The 17,674-nt window shown below is 37.6% G+C and overlaps 1 protein-coding gene across 1 annotated transcript in view; it reads left to right on the top strand.

Moving 5' to 3' along the window:
• The first annotated feature begins 3,122 nt into the window (after positions 1 to 3,122).
• LOC121855483 (unextended protein-like) overlaps positions 3,123 to 17,674 on the top strand; it is a 47,240-nt gene continuing 32,688 nt past the window's right edge. The window contains exons 1-4 of the mRNA XM_042350458.1: positions 3,123 to 3,191; positions 9,257 to 9,428; positions 10,984 to 11,175; positions 16,561 to 16,707. Of these exons, the coding sequence (XP_042206392.1) occupies positions 3,123 to 3,191; positions 9,257 to 9,428; positions 10,984 to 11,175; positions 16,561 to 16,707 (580 nt within the window). The remainder of the gene's footprint in view (positions 3,192 to 9,256; positions 9,429 to 10,983; positions 11,176 to 16,560; positions 16,708 to 17,674) is intronic.

Raw genomic sequence — 17,674 nt, 5'->3', positions numbered from 1 at the left:
TGGTACTGGGAATGTCAGGGAAAAAATAAAGTCGGCAATGCATAAGGACATTAAAAAGAAGTACCAAGATTGAAGTGTTTTGTGGAGCTACAGGTCTCTTTTAAAGAAGACATGGGAGGTTCTGTTCCGGAGATATCCACGAATCCATCTTAAGAAATTACCTTAACACTGAGGCTACTGGTTGATTGAGGATAATATCAAAGGCTTTTAATAAAGGTCGATGAAGGCTACGACACTCATGGGGGAGACGCAAGTATAGAGTTCCATGAGACAGTGATGCATTCCCTGTTGTGGTAAGAAACCATACAAGCTGGGTGAGAGTTTGTCCTCCAGCTGAAACATGGGACAGGTAAGGAGAATGTGTTCCATCACCTTGCTGAAGCAAGAGGTGAGGGAAATGGGTCTGAATTTGGAAGTGTCACATTTTGGAATGGGTATTATTGTGCTAGAGGTCCAGGCATTGGGTACATACCCCGTGTGGAGACAGAGATTGTAAAGCAGGAGGGGGAGGAGGTTGCCGAGGACTTTCAGGAGGAGAATTGAGTAGGTGACATCTTTATCACTGGGGGCTGTTGCCTTACCCCGAATGAGGGCACTGCGGAGTTCCTCCATAGTTATCTCCGTATCTTCTTCATCGGCCTTCAGCAATGGTGCCATGATACGGAGGACGTGGAGATTTGACTGGGAGGTGAGGTCCTCTTGAATGTGCTCCGGGAGATTATGGGCTTGGGATTGTTCAGACCGTGTTTCAATAAGTTCTTGTGCGTACTCTGCAGAGCTGTGGTGAAGGGAACTAGAGGACTTTTTCTTGACCACCTTGTTATGAGGTGCTACATGACCCCCCCCCCCCACACACTCGCCTTTTTTCCTGCCTGTAGGATACGTTGATCAAGGGTCCAGGCATAGTCTTCGTAGTGACGTTTGATGTGTGGCCAAGAAACATAGTGACTGGAAGTTATATGTGGAGTTCACCAGGGAGGAGAATAATTTCTCTGGCGACTCTAAATCGAATGTGTGGAGGTTAAACATGTACGAGGTGTAGGTAGGGCAGTACTTGGAAGGGATGATAACACAGGTACAACTCTGGGTAAGGAGTGGTCCAGCTGGGAGTGAGTAATGGAGTCTGAGGCGACGTGGTCGGATGTAAAGATGTGATCAGGAGTAACTCCTGAGAGTGGCATCACCAATATCCCAGGGAAATAGAAGACGAATCCCATTTTGGTTGGGATTAGGAGAGAGGTTCCCAAGCTCAGGGTGTCAAACATTGAAATCTTCCATGTAGATCATGCCAAAGATTGGAGGAGTAGGGAAGAGAGAGATTTATCCTGACGGGCTGGGTAGACATAAATACATAAACGTATCTTGGCTTCACCCACTGCTATCTCAAAAAGCTGGAAGGTCATATTGTCATCCTCAGCGCAGCAAAGAAGTCGATGTGGTATGGAGGAGCAGGCATAGCTGATGAGACCATTACTGGCAAGATGAACAAAGGGAATGTAGCCAGTAAGTGGATGATGGTGAGAAACATAACCTTTTAGTGCAGCCAGTTTTGTATTGTTTCTGATTCCATAGGCATTTCATGAGATAATGTGAAGTGGTATCTGGTTATCGAACTTGACGTTTACCGACATGATGACCTGTTGAGTTTCACAAGAGGGGCAAGAGTGTTTTCAGTACTGTATTGGTATGCCTGCTTCCCAGACCACCAATGCAAGTTTCAATGGCAAGTGAGGTATACTGAGACATCGAAGAGTTGACAGCATCACGGAGGGCAAGAACTTCGACGGAATCGGGAATAGTAGCGGTGACAGGTGGTGTGGCGCCCTGTGGCAAAGATGCGGGTGCACAAGGACCCCACCAGCGACACATCAGGCGGCATTGGTGGCGAGGCTGGAGCGGTGGACTGGTGTCTTGTGCAACCGTGTCAGCGTGCCAGACATTGACTCCTCGTTCATGGCAGAGAGGCATTTTCCATGAGAGGTATAAGATGCAGATGAGAGTGGTACCGGTAGCCTCGAGGTAGAGGCATCGGAGGTAATGGGTGGTGAAGGGATCCGGTAAGGGCAGGAATGAGAGTCGGGTCTCAGCACACCAGGCACAATTCTCTGGAGCATAGCAGTAATGGGATATATGACTGATTCCCCAGCACCTGAAGCACCATGGTTGTTTGGTCTTCATTCTGCGTAGTTCACAGAATGGGAGACATGGGAAGAAGCCTGGTGTGTGGGATGGGGGTCTGGAAGACTCCAGACAACAAGCCAGTTGATGGGTTTACCATTCTGATGGAATTGACAGGACAAGCAGAGTGGATACTGGGAATTTCTTTGGCAAGGGAAAGATCAATGCACATAGGATAGTGAGTGAGCAGGTAGCTAGGGAATTTGTGAGGCCTGTTGGGTGAATCCTGAACATTGAAGAGCAGGGACAGGAACTCGCCAGTCTTAACCTTATCTATGATGTCTGTGTATCATCTAGAGATGTAGATGAAGCAAGAGGTAACAGCAGACATTTTGACCCCAGCAAAGTCCTAGTCCAGGTGAAAGGTCCTGGTGACCTCGGCTAGCCAGCATATTTTTGTATAAATGGAGGGGTTTCCTTTGAATAGGTGTTTCATGGAGTCTGCTCAGGGAGCAAAAGTCGGATGTAAAGGAGCGAGCTGGGAAGCAGCCAGAGAGGAAGTGGCCCTAGAGATGTGCTTAGAAACTGTTTGTGGTCAGGTAGGTTGCATGTTCCCGGTCTGGGGGCTTCTTGTGCTGAAGTGCAAGAGAGAGGAAGTGGCCCTAGAGATGTGCTTAGAAACTGTATGTGGTCAGGTGGGTTGCGTGTTCCCGGTCTGGGGGCTTCCTGTGCTGAAGTGCAAGAGGGTTGATATGAAGGAGCCACGTGTTGAGAAGCAGAAGCCTCTGTATTCTTGGGGGTTTGGGGGGCAGGAAATGGAGATTCTCTGTCACTGTCTGAAGTGGACTCCAAGGGGCATTTGGTGGTTAGAGGCCTGGTGGCTAAGCAAAGCAGGAGGGGGCCAAACTTCCCCAGAGGGCTTATCCTTGTCACTTAGCGCTAGGTCGGCCTCCAGGTTGACAAGGGTGGCGGGTCCAGAGTACTCCATAATGCCCTTGGACACCATGACGGGAAGAACTCAGAGTGGTGGCGACAACGTCACCACAGCGTCACTGCCCTCTCACAGTGCTGGAGTAGGGTAGAGGTGTTGGGGGTGGTTGGGTAGTTTGGTAAATAAGTCACTACCACGTCACACTCTTCGCACTGTGCATTCACAGATGCGAAAACAACCAACCAAAGGGTCCAGGCAGAAAGTCCAGATATTTTATCTAAAATTCTAAGTCCAGAAACTTGAAATTTCATAAGTGACACTGTGCTGATAACTGGGTCTTACTGTAGTTCTCTGCGCAGACTAGAGGTAAGCGAATCACTAGATTTGTCAGAATTGATGTTTCACAGTGCACATGTATGTCATCATCTGATATCACTCGGTACAGTATGTAATTTAACACGTGAATCATCGCTCTACAACTGGTCGTATTTATTACTACCTCGTCTCTTCGTAATATATATATATATATATATATATATATATATATATATATATATATATATATATATATATATATATATATATATATATATATATATATATATATATATATATACAGTGGGTATGCTATAACGAAAAGGATCCTACTGCGAATATTCCTATAACAACGGTTTTACCTATAAAATTGAGAATGCTATAACGAACGAAACTCCTACAACAAACATTATTTAAAAAAGATTTTTTTTTTTTACTAATTATTGTTTTTTAACAAGTATTAATGATATTCTTTATTTCAGGGGTTTAGATGCATACACTTTTATAATTTTAATTTTTATTATATTTTCAGTGTTAAGTGGTTGTATTTGGGGCCTGGAGCGGATTAATCCTTTATGAACGAATGCTATAACGAACAAGGTTCTAGAACCAATTGAATTTAGATATATATATATATAATATATATATATATATATATATATATATATATATATATATATATATATATATATATATATATATATATATATATATATATATATATATATATATATATATATATACATACAGTAGTACCTGATTTACGGTCAATTGAACCCACAGGGTACCACGTTAAGTGAAATCGCGTAAATGGAACAACAGAACATGGGATTAATTCCAATAGAGACTGGCCCGACCCCCAAACTCCACTTTTTCGACACAATACCTATGTTGTAGTAAAAATAACATCTAAATTTTATGATGGTATGCTCACACAATTAATATTTAAAGAAATACAGTTGCCAGGTTAATGTCCATTCAAATAATAGACTCAAATCCCCCTCTTCCCAGCTCACTGGCCCTACCTCTCTGAGAAATGATTGGGTGAAACACTAGATTTTAACGTTTAGTAATAAATAATACCTCAGACTAAAGTTAGGATAATATAATTGACATTTCTGGATTCCTTGCAGGTCAGGAATATTTTTGAATGTAAACTTCATATATTTTGCACAAAAGATATAATACTTGCTTTGTGTAAACAAATTATTACATTAGATCTAAAATTTGTATGTCTAATGCAAAATCCATGATGTTTATATTCAAAATGATCATCATATTGTAAGAATTCAGCAATGTAAATTATATTCTGGTCAGTAATTTGTATGAATTGTATGAGCTAAAACAAATATCTTCAGTTAATAAAAAAATATTCTTCACGACACTATCTGTCAATCAAAACTAACCCACTCCACCCTCTTCCAACCGCGCCAGATGGTCGGTCGGTCCCAACCCTCCACACCCCACCTTCCTCCTACCAGAGAAATGTTGGGTGAAAAACTAATTTTAACTTTTAGTAACAAATAATACCTCAGGCTAAAGTTAGGATAATATTTGACATTGCTGGATTCCTTGTAAGACCAGGAACATTTTCAATATAAATGTCATATATTTTGCACAAAGATAACATATTTACTCAGAGTAAACATTACATCTAAAATTTGTATGTCTAATGCAAAATCTGTGATGTTTATATTCAAAATGATCATCAAATTGTAAGAATTCCAGCAATGTAAATTATATTCTGGCCGGGTAATTTGTATGAATTTTATGAGCTAAAACAAATATCTTCAGTTAATAAAAAAAAAAATATTCTTCAGTTAATAAAAAAAAAAATATTCTTCACACCGTGCCAGATGGTCGGTCGGTTCCTCCCTACCATGATAAATGTGTGGGAAAACCAGAATATTTACCTTTTTAGTAATAAATAATACCTCAGACTAAAGTTAGGCTAATATAATTGACATTGCTGGATTCCTTGTAAGACCAGGAATATTTTGAATATAAATGTCATATATTTGCACAAAAGATAACATATTTACTCAGAGTAAACATTACATAATTTGTATGTCTAATGCAAATCTATGATGTTTTTTCAAAATGATCATCAAATTGTAAGAATTCCAGCAATGTAAATTATATTCTAGGGTAATTTGTATGAATTTTATGAGCTAAAAAAAAAAAATTATACTTCCGCGTATATGGGTAGATGAACCACGTAAAGTGAAAGTTAGGTTCTGTGGGGCACGTATGTGAAATCGTAAAGTGAAACGCGTAAGCGAGGTACAACTGTATATATATATATATATATATATATATATATATATATATATATATATATATATATATATATATATATATATATATATATATATATATATATATATATATATATATATATATATATATATATATATATATATATATATATATATATATATATATATATATATATATATATATATATATATATATATATATATAACAGATTTTTTCACATATCCGTGAGGTATCATCTCGAGATGCTATTTTTAGATTTGCCCCACCCGCCACCTGCCTGACTGCCTGTTTTAGCTCATAAAATTCATACTTACCGCCAAATTTAATTTACATTGCTGGTCTTATAATTTAGTGATCATTTGAATAAACATCATATATTTGCATTAGACATACTAAATTTAGATAAAACTCAGAGTAACTATGTTATCGTGCAAATACATTATATTCAAAATATTCCTGGTCTTAAGGAATCCAGCTGTCTAACTTTAGTTTGAGGTATTATTTATTAAAATTTAGTGGTTATCCCACACATCTCCTTGGGACGGTTGGTGGGGGGGAGGGAGGGACCGACCGACCATCTGTTACCCCGTGAAGAATTATTTATTTTTTTATTAACTGAAGATATTTGTTTTAGCTCATAAAATTCATACAAATTACCCGGTCAGAATATAATTTACATTGCTGGAATTCTTATAATTTGATGATCATTTTGAATATAAACACCATATATTTTGCATTAAACATACAATTTTTAGATAAAAATTTTTCTCTAGGTAACTATGTTATCTTTTGTGCAAAATATATGACATTTATATTCAAAATATTCCTGGTCTTACAAGGAATCCAGCAATGTCAATTATATTATCCTAACTTTAATCTGAGGTATTATTTAATACTAAATGTTAAAAACTCTGGAAGGGAGGATTGGTGGGGGGTGGGGGGGAGGGTTGGGACTGACCGCGCGGTTGGAAGAGGGGGGGAGGCAAGGTGGGGTACTTTGATTGACAGATAGTGTCGTGAAGATTATTTTTTTTTTTATTAACTGAAGATATTTGTTTTAGCTCATAAAATTCATACAAATTACCCGGTCAGAATATAATTTACTATTTTTTTTTTTATTAACTGAAGATATTTGTTTTAGCTCATAAAATTCATACAAATTACCCGGTCAGAATATAATTTACATTGCTGGAATTCTTATAATTTGGTGATCATTTTGAATATAAACATCATATATTTTGCATTAAACATACAAATTTTAGATAAAATTTTTCTCTAGGTAACTATGTTATCTTTTGTACAAAATATATGACATTTATATTCAAAATATTCCTGGTCTTACAAGGAATCCAGCAATGTCAATTGTATTATCCTAAATTTAGTTTGAGGTATTATTTTATAAAATTTAGTGGTTTTCCCCCAAAAATTTCTCTGAGAGGGAAGAGCCGGCAGTGTAGTGTGAGAGGGGGAGGGAGTCGAGTCCATTATTTGAATGGACATTAACTTGGCGACTGTATTTCTCTATTTCTCTTAAGTATTAATTGTGTGCATGTACCATCATAAAATTAAGATGTTATTTTTACTACAACATAGGTATGTGCCTTCAAAAAGTGGAGTTGGGGGTCGGGCCGTTTCTATTGGAATTAATCCTATATGTTGTTCACTTAATCATGATTTCAATTTAACGCGACCTCTGGGGTTCAATTCACCTGGACTGCTAAGGGTATAATCAGATATATATATATATATATATATATATATATATATATATATATATATATATATATATATATTTTTTTTTTTTTTTTTTTTCATTTACCCAATAAACACGTGCTGACTTCTAATAATCAATACTATTCGCCAGGATTCTATCTCTCATTTAGCATGATCAGACCAGAACGCTACACAGCCTGTTCAACGAGCTTATGGCGCCGTGAACCTCTAATGGGGAAGTCCGCGTGTTTATTGAGCTAGTGAAATATATATGGATCCTCGTGTTTCGAAGCCGGATTTGGTAAAACGTTACTCTGACCACCTACGTGATACGGGTAATCCCCATTAGAGGTTCACGGCGCCATAAGCTCATTGAACAGGCTTTGTGTGAAATACAACAGAGTCTAGGACTGCTTTTAGTATCCTGGTGGTCCAGCGGTTCGCGTTCCCCGGTCACAGTCATGTGCTCGTGGGCCGTGGGTTCGAATCCTGTCGGGTTGAGGTGTTGATTGTATATATATATGTATATATATATATATATATATATATATATATATATATATATATATATATATATATATATATATATATATATATATATATATATATATATATATATATATATATATATATATATATATATCTCACCAACCTGGCATTGTCGTTGTTGGTAAGTAAAATTTTTGCATTTAACTTTGCAATTTTAAACGGAAGCTTTTGCATTCTGCTTGTGGTTTAATTATTGTCCATTGATGCAACCTTGCAGTGGGGAAGGGGAGGAGGGGGTGTTGATATGCTACCGTCCAATTCATATTGGTTAGCATGATTAGACAAAATATTATTCGATTATATCTGGGGTAGAGCAGTCGAATTTTGTCATATCTTTTGTGTATTTTTGGAGTCTGATTAGATCCTCAAGGTGTTAAGTAGATTTTTGCTGCCATTTTGGGATGAGGGTCTCACCAATACAACTATTGTTTTCTGATCATCTATTTCTCATCATCTATCAGTTACTGTACTTTGCTCTCAATATAAACTACTACTTTTTTTTTATATATATATACTGTACAGTCAGTTCTGCTATAACGCGATAGTTGTGTTCTTGTAAAACATCGTGTTATAGAAATTCGCATAATAGAAATAACAGGGCTTATGGAGAAAATAGGGTTAGGTGCAGATTACTACTAGAAAATAAAAAAAAATTTAGTAGTTAGCCTAACACAAAGGATAGCACAGTCTAAATAAATGTTTCATTCATATCTAATAATGAAATCATACTGTAAATGTAACACTTTACCTTGAAAAAATATGAATATAACTTGATGGGGGAGAAGGGTGATTTTGAGGTTGATAACATCGAGCTTCTCTTCAAGGGTTATAGCCTTTCTTTTACGATCATCACCGGGAATGCGATCACCAGAACGCTTCTTGGAGATATTCTTCTTTACCATATTCACAGTTAATACCACAAAATTGGAGAAATAGTAAGCAAAAATCGCGTTACAGCAAACAAGCGTTCGCGTTATACAAATATCGTTCCTCTATTTATAAATCGCGTTAGAGCCCATTCGCGTTGTCAAAACACGTGTTATAGCAGAACTCACTGTAGCTTCATTAATTTAATTTTTGGCTCCCTGACTGGTATATATTTTTTCAACACCTTTTCATGAGGAGTTTAATTTATTATTCAGTGCCATGCTTGCTACAAATCATATAAAGTTATTCAGTGAATACTATTACAGTACTGTACTGTATTGAAGTTAAGCTAGAATTTTGTACATAAAGTACTGTATTATGATAATGTACTGTACTGTACTACCTATTCATTTTGACAATGAATAACATCCTTAACTTGTAATGAGTGTGAAAACTTAAATTAGTTTTTTTTCATGTTTGCAGGTAACACATGACCACAATGATCTTCAGAAAGAGGAACAGAACATCATATGTGGCGCCCTGGAGCTGCACAAGAAGACTGTTGGAGAGGTTATGACCAAACTCGATGATGTCTTTATGCTTAATGTTGACACCATTCTAGACTTTAATTCCATCAATGACATAATGCAGCAAGGTAAATAGCACAAAAAACAAAAGTTTTAACACAAAAACCACACTGTATAACAAAAACCAAAAATCACCTCTGGAAAATCACACATTCTGAGTAATTAACATTAAAAAGCCTATTAAATTTCTCCAAGAGTCATGAAGAAAAGTATACCGGTATACCAAATATTTTTTTTTCTTCTTTTTATCACAGATCCTTAATCAGCTTGTGGAGGACTATTATACCCATTACCTTTGTATACTGGCCTGAAACTTTGAACAAAGATAAATCTTATGACCCAAAAATGTGCAGAGTAATTAACAAATTGCAATGGTAATTACTCAGCATCTCTGACTTTTATGGTGATTTATCAGCACAGTATAATACAGTGCTTAAAAAAATATGAGACTTAAGTGCAATTTCAACTCGACAGTATTCTGGGTTGCTTACTTAGCTACCACTACCATTTGTCACTTCCAAAGTAAATACCGGGACTACATTACTGTACCACATCTTTCATAATTGTTGTTTATCTCACTGATTATATGAAGCTTGTAAGGGAATAAAACCACAACTTTAATTTCCTTGTGCAATTCTGTACTGTTAAATGGTCTAGTATGATGCAAATGTAATTGTTACTATTAATGCTGCCTCCCTCCCCCCCCCTGTATTTTGCTAAGTGGCTTTTTTTCACTATATTGTATTGTCTAGTAGCCAGTCACAAACCCACACTAGAAAATTTACATTTAGGCATTAAAAAGATAAACAATACCACCATTTGATTTGGAGACGTTAAACAATACGTGTACACTGTACAGTACAGCTCCTCTATTTGTACAAGAAAATGTAAAAATAAGAGGTTTGGTACAGTACATGTTCTATTTTTATTAGTGTAAAGTACAAAAATCTGTCCTGTAGTTGGATATTGGAAACTTTATTGATGAAAGTAAAAAAAAAAAAAGTTGTAAGGTACAGTGAGTTCTGCTATAACGCGTATTTTGATAACGCGAATTTGCTCTAACGCGATTTATGAATTAGGAACGATATTTGTATAACGCGAACGCTTGTTTGCTATAACGCGATTTTTGCTTACTATTTCTCCAATTTTGTGGTACTGTATTAACTGTGAATATAGTAAAGAAGAATATCAACAAGAAGCGTTCTGGTGATAGAATTCCCGGTGATGATCATAAAAGAAAGGATATAACACTTGAAGAGAAGCTCGATTTTATCAACCTCAAAATCACCCTTCTCCCCCATCAAGTAAAGTGTTACATTTACTGTATGAATTCATTATTAGATATGAATGTAACATTTATTTAGACTGTGCTATCCTTTGTGTTAGGCTAACTACTAAATTTTTTCGATTTCGAGTAATCTGCACCTAAACCTATTTTCTCCATAAGCCCTGTTATTTCTATTACGCGATTTTCTATAACACGATATTTTACAAGAACACAATTATCGCGTTATAGCAGAACTACCTGTACAGTATTGTACAGTGCTGTAACTAAGGAACTGATACTGTACAGCTTTTTCCTTCATACTTTACAGGAAACTAATTTTACACTTCATTTTTCAGGATATTCTCGTGTACCCGTGTATGATGGAGAACGTACAAATATTATTGCAGTTTTATTCATCAAGGATCTAGCGTTCATTGACCCAGATGATAACACACCTCTCAAGACACTGTGTCAGTTCTACCAGAATCCCTGCAACTTTGTTTTTGTTGACACTACATTGGATGTCATGTTTAAAGAATTTAAAGAAGGTTTGTTTTCTCATTTTCTACATCTAGTAATATTGTAATTTGATGATGTACAGGGACTTTCATTATTATTTTCACCATTGTTTTTAATTTTATGTATTGCAAGAGGTCAACACAATTTTTAGTCTTTTTCAACATTTGTGAGATCTTATTTTATTTACATTATGGCACATTTTTATATTTATTGTACAGTACAGTAAAGCCTCGAATAATGACGGTAATGTGTCCTCCAATATTGCAGTGTAAGGTGAATCATCGTATCTTTTGTGTGGCTTTATACAGTACCCTCTTTTCCCCCCAAAGCAATACAATTAATGAAAATTGCAAACAATATTCTTTAAATAATGTTTCTGAATGCACCTTGTATAATATAAATGAATAATAATATGGTCACACAAGAGGAGATGGGACGCCATTGTTTTCGTTTGTGTTTACAGCTGGGAATCCGGGACGATAGTTCTACACAAGAAAATTAAGAAAATAAGACCAGGCGCTCTTCATTTTTTTTAAAGTAATTTTTAATTTTTTTTTATAATACATATCAGGATTTAGTTATTATTTATATGGACATTTAATTTTATTTTATTTTTATTATATTTTGGTCGTAAATGTGAATGAAATAAGGAAATAATTTGAATTGGGTCCTAAATTAACTACTGTAGGATCTTAAATATGAAAAGTTGTTGGTCGAACCGTTGTTATCGGAGGCTTTACTAATGTTTTTATTAAAGAAAGTGTATTACAGTAGGGTCGGGATACATTGTGAGATAGGGTCCAACGATGTTCGCTATATACCGCATATACTCGTGTATAGTTAGAGTTTTTAAGACCAAATTTTTAGGCAAAAAATTGGGGGTCAACCTATGCATGGGTAATAGTTTCATTAGGTTGAATCCGTGCATGATGGGAAGGGCTAGGAGCAACTTTTAGCTTTAGACATGAAAAATATTTACCAGTTACTGCCAGTAAACAATGGAAACATAAAATATGTACTAATTAGTAATGAAAAGCTGTGCAGTGCCTTCAGCAGATGAAGCTCACCAACTTACAATAGGTTAACTTACCTTACAACGTGCTTTCAGTAGTCTATGTTGAAGTTGAACCTGATGACATCGTCATCCGAGTAAAAACTCGCACAATATTCATTGACTGTCCTTATGTTTTAGACTTTACCACCATTGGTGAATAGAATTTTAGTTTTACATTCGTAAATATTATTTAAAACATATATGAACAGTAAATAAGTGTTGCTTTCATATTCATATGTAGAGAAATGACGATATGTTTTCACTTGTACGCACTTACTGTTCATACATTGGAGTTCTCAATCGTCGCACCTTATTAACATTAAATAGCATTACTTAAAACATACATACAGGTATTAAATTTTTTTTTAAATTAAGTTTTTTACAGCTACAACCAGGGTCTTATTTTCTTCAGTTTCTTATGTAGAACCATCGCCACTCACGAAAACAATGCCATCTTGTCTCCTCGTGTGTGTTTTAATATTCTACTTACAGTATAGTCTCGATTTACGCTGTCAATTAAACCCGTGGAGGTCCGCGTAAAAAGAGGAACGCGTAAACGAAATAACAGAACATGGGATTAATTGAAGTAGAGACTGGGCCGACCCCCAGACTACACTTTTTCCGACACAATACGTCCGTTGTAGTAAAAAGAACATCTTAATTTTATGATGGTATGGACACACACATAATATATAAGATAAATATCAATAAGAGAATAATATACTGTACTGTACAGGTATAAGAGAAGTATCAAGGTTTTTAACACTTACGTCAGTAGAAGAGATGGCTAGGCACACGGGGATGGCGGCTGGTTCTGAGGCAGAGGGCAGATTAGTGGCCCTCAGGTGAATCACTTGTATCACTATCCACCACAGAGGTTAGCAGGGCCTCCCTGACAAACCCCTCAAAGTCCATATTGTCACTGTCACTATCACTGACTTGGGCTGTCTGTGGTTGTGGTGGGTTGCGGGCGAAGAACTCGGTAATGTTACGTTGACGGCTAGCATTGATGTGGTCGTGATACATCTGGATATACTGCTCCATAAATTGCAACAGAAGGTTATTGGAGACTTCGTATCGGTGATTCACTGGGTCTTTGGAAAGGATGAGCTTGAGTTTCTGGGCAAACTCGATGGCCTCCTTTACATCACCATGTGTTAACTTCTGTTCTTCTTGTTCTGCCATACCACCTCACCTCCTCACTGACGTCATCATCTTCCAACATCTCGTCGGCAGTCACCTCAGGTTGCCTGATTACCTCCAGGATGTCGTCGTTGGTGGTCTCGGAGAAGCCTGCAGCTCTAACACTCTGTGCAGCCTTTCTTGCAATGTCCAATGCCACAGTAACAGACTGAGCCTCTCCAGCCACCGCTTGACTCTGCCTCCCACCTGGGATACCCTGCAACACATGCCGCCACGCGTGACGAATCGTTGCCACAGACAGCTGCCCCCATGCCTCCACCAAGAAATCAACAGCTTTCTTCACGTTGAACATCTTCCAAAACTGTTTGACTCGCACTTCATGCTCTGCCAACTCTTGTTCTGGATCCTCGCTCTCGTTATCGGTGCCACTCAGAAGGTTCCGCAATTCATCCTTGGTGTTGGTCAAGTCGTTCAGGAGCCGAAACTTCTTTGCGGAGAAAGCAGCCTTGACGTTACATATCAACTCCTGATCCATGGGCTGGATTAACGACGTAGTGTGGGGGAGAAGGAAGACCACGTTTACATTGGGGTGACGATCCAACAGTAGGGGCGAGTGTCCTGGTTCATTGTCAAGGAGCAACAAAATGTTGAATGGCACATTATTTTGCGCGCAGAATTTCTTCACGTCAGGAACGAAACAGTCGTCAAACCAGGAGAGGGACAGACCAGTGAACATCCATGCCTTCCTTGAGGTTAGCCAGTGGACATTTAACTTGCTCATGTCCATGTTTTTGTAGGCTTGTGGGCTGTGTGGATCACAGACAACTTGAGCTTACAGGTGCCGGAGGCATTGGTGGTGAACAGGACGGTGATGCTCTCCTTCTGCAACTTCCAGCCCCTACACTTGCTGGCAGACTTGACTACGAATGTTTTGGAAGGTAATTTCTTCCAAAAGAGCCCGGATTCATCCATGTTGAACACCTGGTCGTCGGTGGACTGTCCTTCCTCCATAATTTCTCGTAAGAATGGAGGAAAATCCATCGCCGCAGCACGGTCAGCACTCACTCCTTCACCAACAATTTCAATGTTCGTGATCTTGTTACGACGTTTATAAACCCTTGCAGCCACCCAGCGGAAGCAGTGAAGGGTTTGGGCTCTGCAATTCCCATCTTTCGCGCCACTGATACGTACAGTTCTCTCGCATAGTCCTGCACTGCCCGAGTGTCGACCGCCATATTCCTTCTCACCTGACGAATCAAGTAGCTCACCAATAAATTCTCCGTCTTGAGCAGCACCTTATTCTGACAATACTTGACCCTCGAGGCACCTGCAGACTTTGTGATGCTCATGTGTTCTTTTATCTTGGCGGCATCCTTCTTGATGGTGAGGATCGTAGATTTGTTAACGCCATGCTGTCGCGCCAGATCGACCTGCCTCGTTCCTTTTTCTAACTTCTGAACGATTTTATATTTCACTTCGTAGCTTAAGGCGCGTCTCACCTTCTTGGGCTTGGGGCGGCTTGGTCCAGGTAATTCAAGATTTTTCTGGGGTGGTGGGGGTCCAGCAGATGCCATTGTTGAACAGATTAGCTGGCACAAGAGAGAACTGTATACGCGGAGACTGAGGACAATGAGACTGGCGCACCTAAGGTCAGCGACTTATTCCCTCTGGTGGCAGGGCACGTCATGTTACATTAGACCAATCACAGCTAGCAGCGGAGGGAATACGTGGGTGGTAAGGATGCGTGGCCCAATCACAGTCCGATACGTCATATGACATCAGCGATAACGTAAGAGCGACCTACTGCGCACCCTCCCCGCGCCGTTTCCCCCGTACGGTCAAGAATGTACATCGCACGTATATGTTGGCGTTCCCAATCCATCTCTTTTTTTTTTCCTTTGCCATTACATTCGCTTTCTTTCGTTGTTCAAAAGATGTTACCGTAATTGCTTTTCGAATGGCTTTCAGTTAAAAAACCTGTTATATTACAATAATATTCTATCCTAATTGACTTGAATAAATATTTGAATGGAAATATACAATATTTTTGCTGAAACTACCCGCGTTTCAGTGTAAAGTGCCGTAATAATAAATGGTAAACAATTTGCCTTCGGAGCTCGGTGTTTCAGGCACAGCGACCCTCAGTTTATAGGATGTAGAGTGTTTTTAGTGAAGGTTTTCTGAAATGAGTTTTATATGCCATAAAATATGGTGCTTTATTACCCTAATTTGTTGTTCCATTACCCTCAAAAACTTGGGTCGACCTATACACGAGGCATATCATAAATTAATGATTTCTTGGTCAAAAAATCAAGGTCAACCTATACACAAGGTAGAATTATAGACGAGTATATACGGTACTAAATCGCGATATGTAATTACATGTAATCAGTGGAGAAAATAGGGGTTAGGTTCTGGAGGCCCAAAAAAGTGACTAAACTTGACTTAACGAGTTCATTTTCTTACTAACTAAAGCACCAATGAACACTAGACTCAGGAACAACAGGCTATTTCAATATCAATATTAAGAAACACCAGACTTGGCAGCAGACGAACCATCCCAGGAACTCCAGACTCGGCAGCAGACGCACCATCCTGAGAACAAACACCACACTGCCACCCTCATTCGACAATCCTACACCTACATAAATGAACACCAAAAATATTAGTTACAGTATTAAATCTTTTCCATTAAACTTTCCATTATCTTCAATTCACTTTTCATGTCACTAGCAACCTATTTACACTCACCTTAGAAGTCGTAATCTGCAGCATTGTCTGCTGCTTTCTCGTCACTCACTTAGAAAGACTGAGCGGACAAGGCTGAATGCGTGAGTGAGTAGCCATGGTGGAGCCTCTGGTGAGCAAATAACGCATTTGTTTGCCATGGCGGTACATTTGAAATATTTCCTGCCCGATTTCCCTCGCAAAAAAAAAAAATAAATAAAAAAATAAATATCGCTATACAGTATACTGTATATAAAAATTTCAATAATTTTGGTAGTAGCGATATAAAAAAATCTTTATATAAAGTTGCGATATATCCCAACCCTACTGTACTGTACTGTATAGTATACTCCCAATAAACTGCCTTTTTTTGAGAATGGCATGCCCTTGGTCCTGAGGATTCTATATGCTAAATAGTTCACTGTGTATCTGTACAGTACATCAAAGAAAAGTTTTCCAAATTTTTCATTCTGTTTTTTTTTCTCCTCAGGTGCAAAAGGTCATATGGCCTTTGTTCATCAAGTTAACAATGAAGGCGAATGTGATCCATTTTATGAAGTGTTGGGCCTTGTTACTCTGGAGGATGTGATTGAAGAGCTCATTCAGGAAGAAATTGTGGATGAAACAGATGTGTTCAGTAAGTTTCAGTCTTAAAAGTTTTACACAATACCCCAGAATTTACAATTGTAAATATTTATGTTTAAATAGGGAGAATTAATTAATAGTTTGAAATTATCTTTCTAGCATAGTTAAATATGCAAGATTAGGATGATATTGGGTGTATAGCAACTGTTTCATGCATGTTGTGTGTAAATGTTTTTATAAACCTTCCTGCTAGTTTATTTAGACTTTCTTGTACAAGTTCACAACTGGACTTATGTAAATACAGTACAGTAATTGTAGAAAAAAGTGGTGAATAGAAGTAACATGGAGGAACAGTAAAGAAGATAGATATTGCTCTGACATCGTCTTAAGCTGTTAGCAGGAAATTTATCTGTCTGTAAGGTCACACAAGATCCACAACTACAGGTCACTGCTCTATTTTTTATGACCTTGTGATGAAATTTGATACTCTTGTGATTACTGTATAAGGTATTGTTGGTTTTTAAAGATAAGGCTTGGTTGCTTTCTCTGTATTTTGTCTTAAAATTATTATTTGTACATTATAAGAAAGCCTTTATATTTTCTCAGGTGTACCATATAACCAGCTCTTTCACCCTTTTATTTCTTTTTTTTTACATACATTGTTTAGTTTTGTATGTAAAGGTAAATAAAATTAGTATGTTATGTCATCAGCATTGAATGAATATCATATGCTTAGAAAAAAATTCAATACAGTATAGTCTGCATTTATGAGGTCAATTGAACCCGTGGAGGTCCGCATAAAACGAGAAATGCGTAAACGAAATAACAGAACATATGGGATTAATTGAAATAGAGACAGGGCCGACCCCCAAACTACACTTTTTCTGACACAATACGTACGTTGTAATATAAATAACATCTAAATTTGATGATGGTATGCACACACAATTAATATTTAAGAGAAATATCAATAATATTAGGTTTTTTAACACTTACGTTAGTAGAAAAGATGGCTGGGC

The sequence above is a fragment of the Homarus americanus genome, unplaced genomic scaffold, assembly GCF_018991925.1.
Source record: "Homarus americanus isolate GMGI-L3 unplaced genomic scaffold, GMGI_Hamer_2.0 scaffold48406, whole genome shotgun sequence".
NCBI classification, from domain to species: domain Eukaryota; kingdom Metazoa; phylum Arthropoda; class Malacostraca; order Decapoda; family Nephropidae; genus Homarus; species Homarus americanus.
This window is presented reverse-complemented; position numbering and strand designations above follow the sequence as displayed.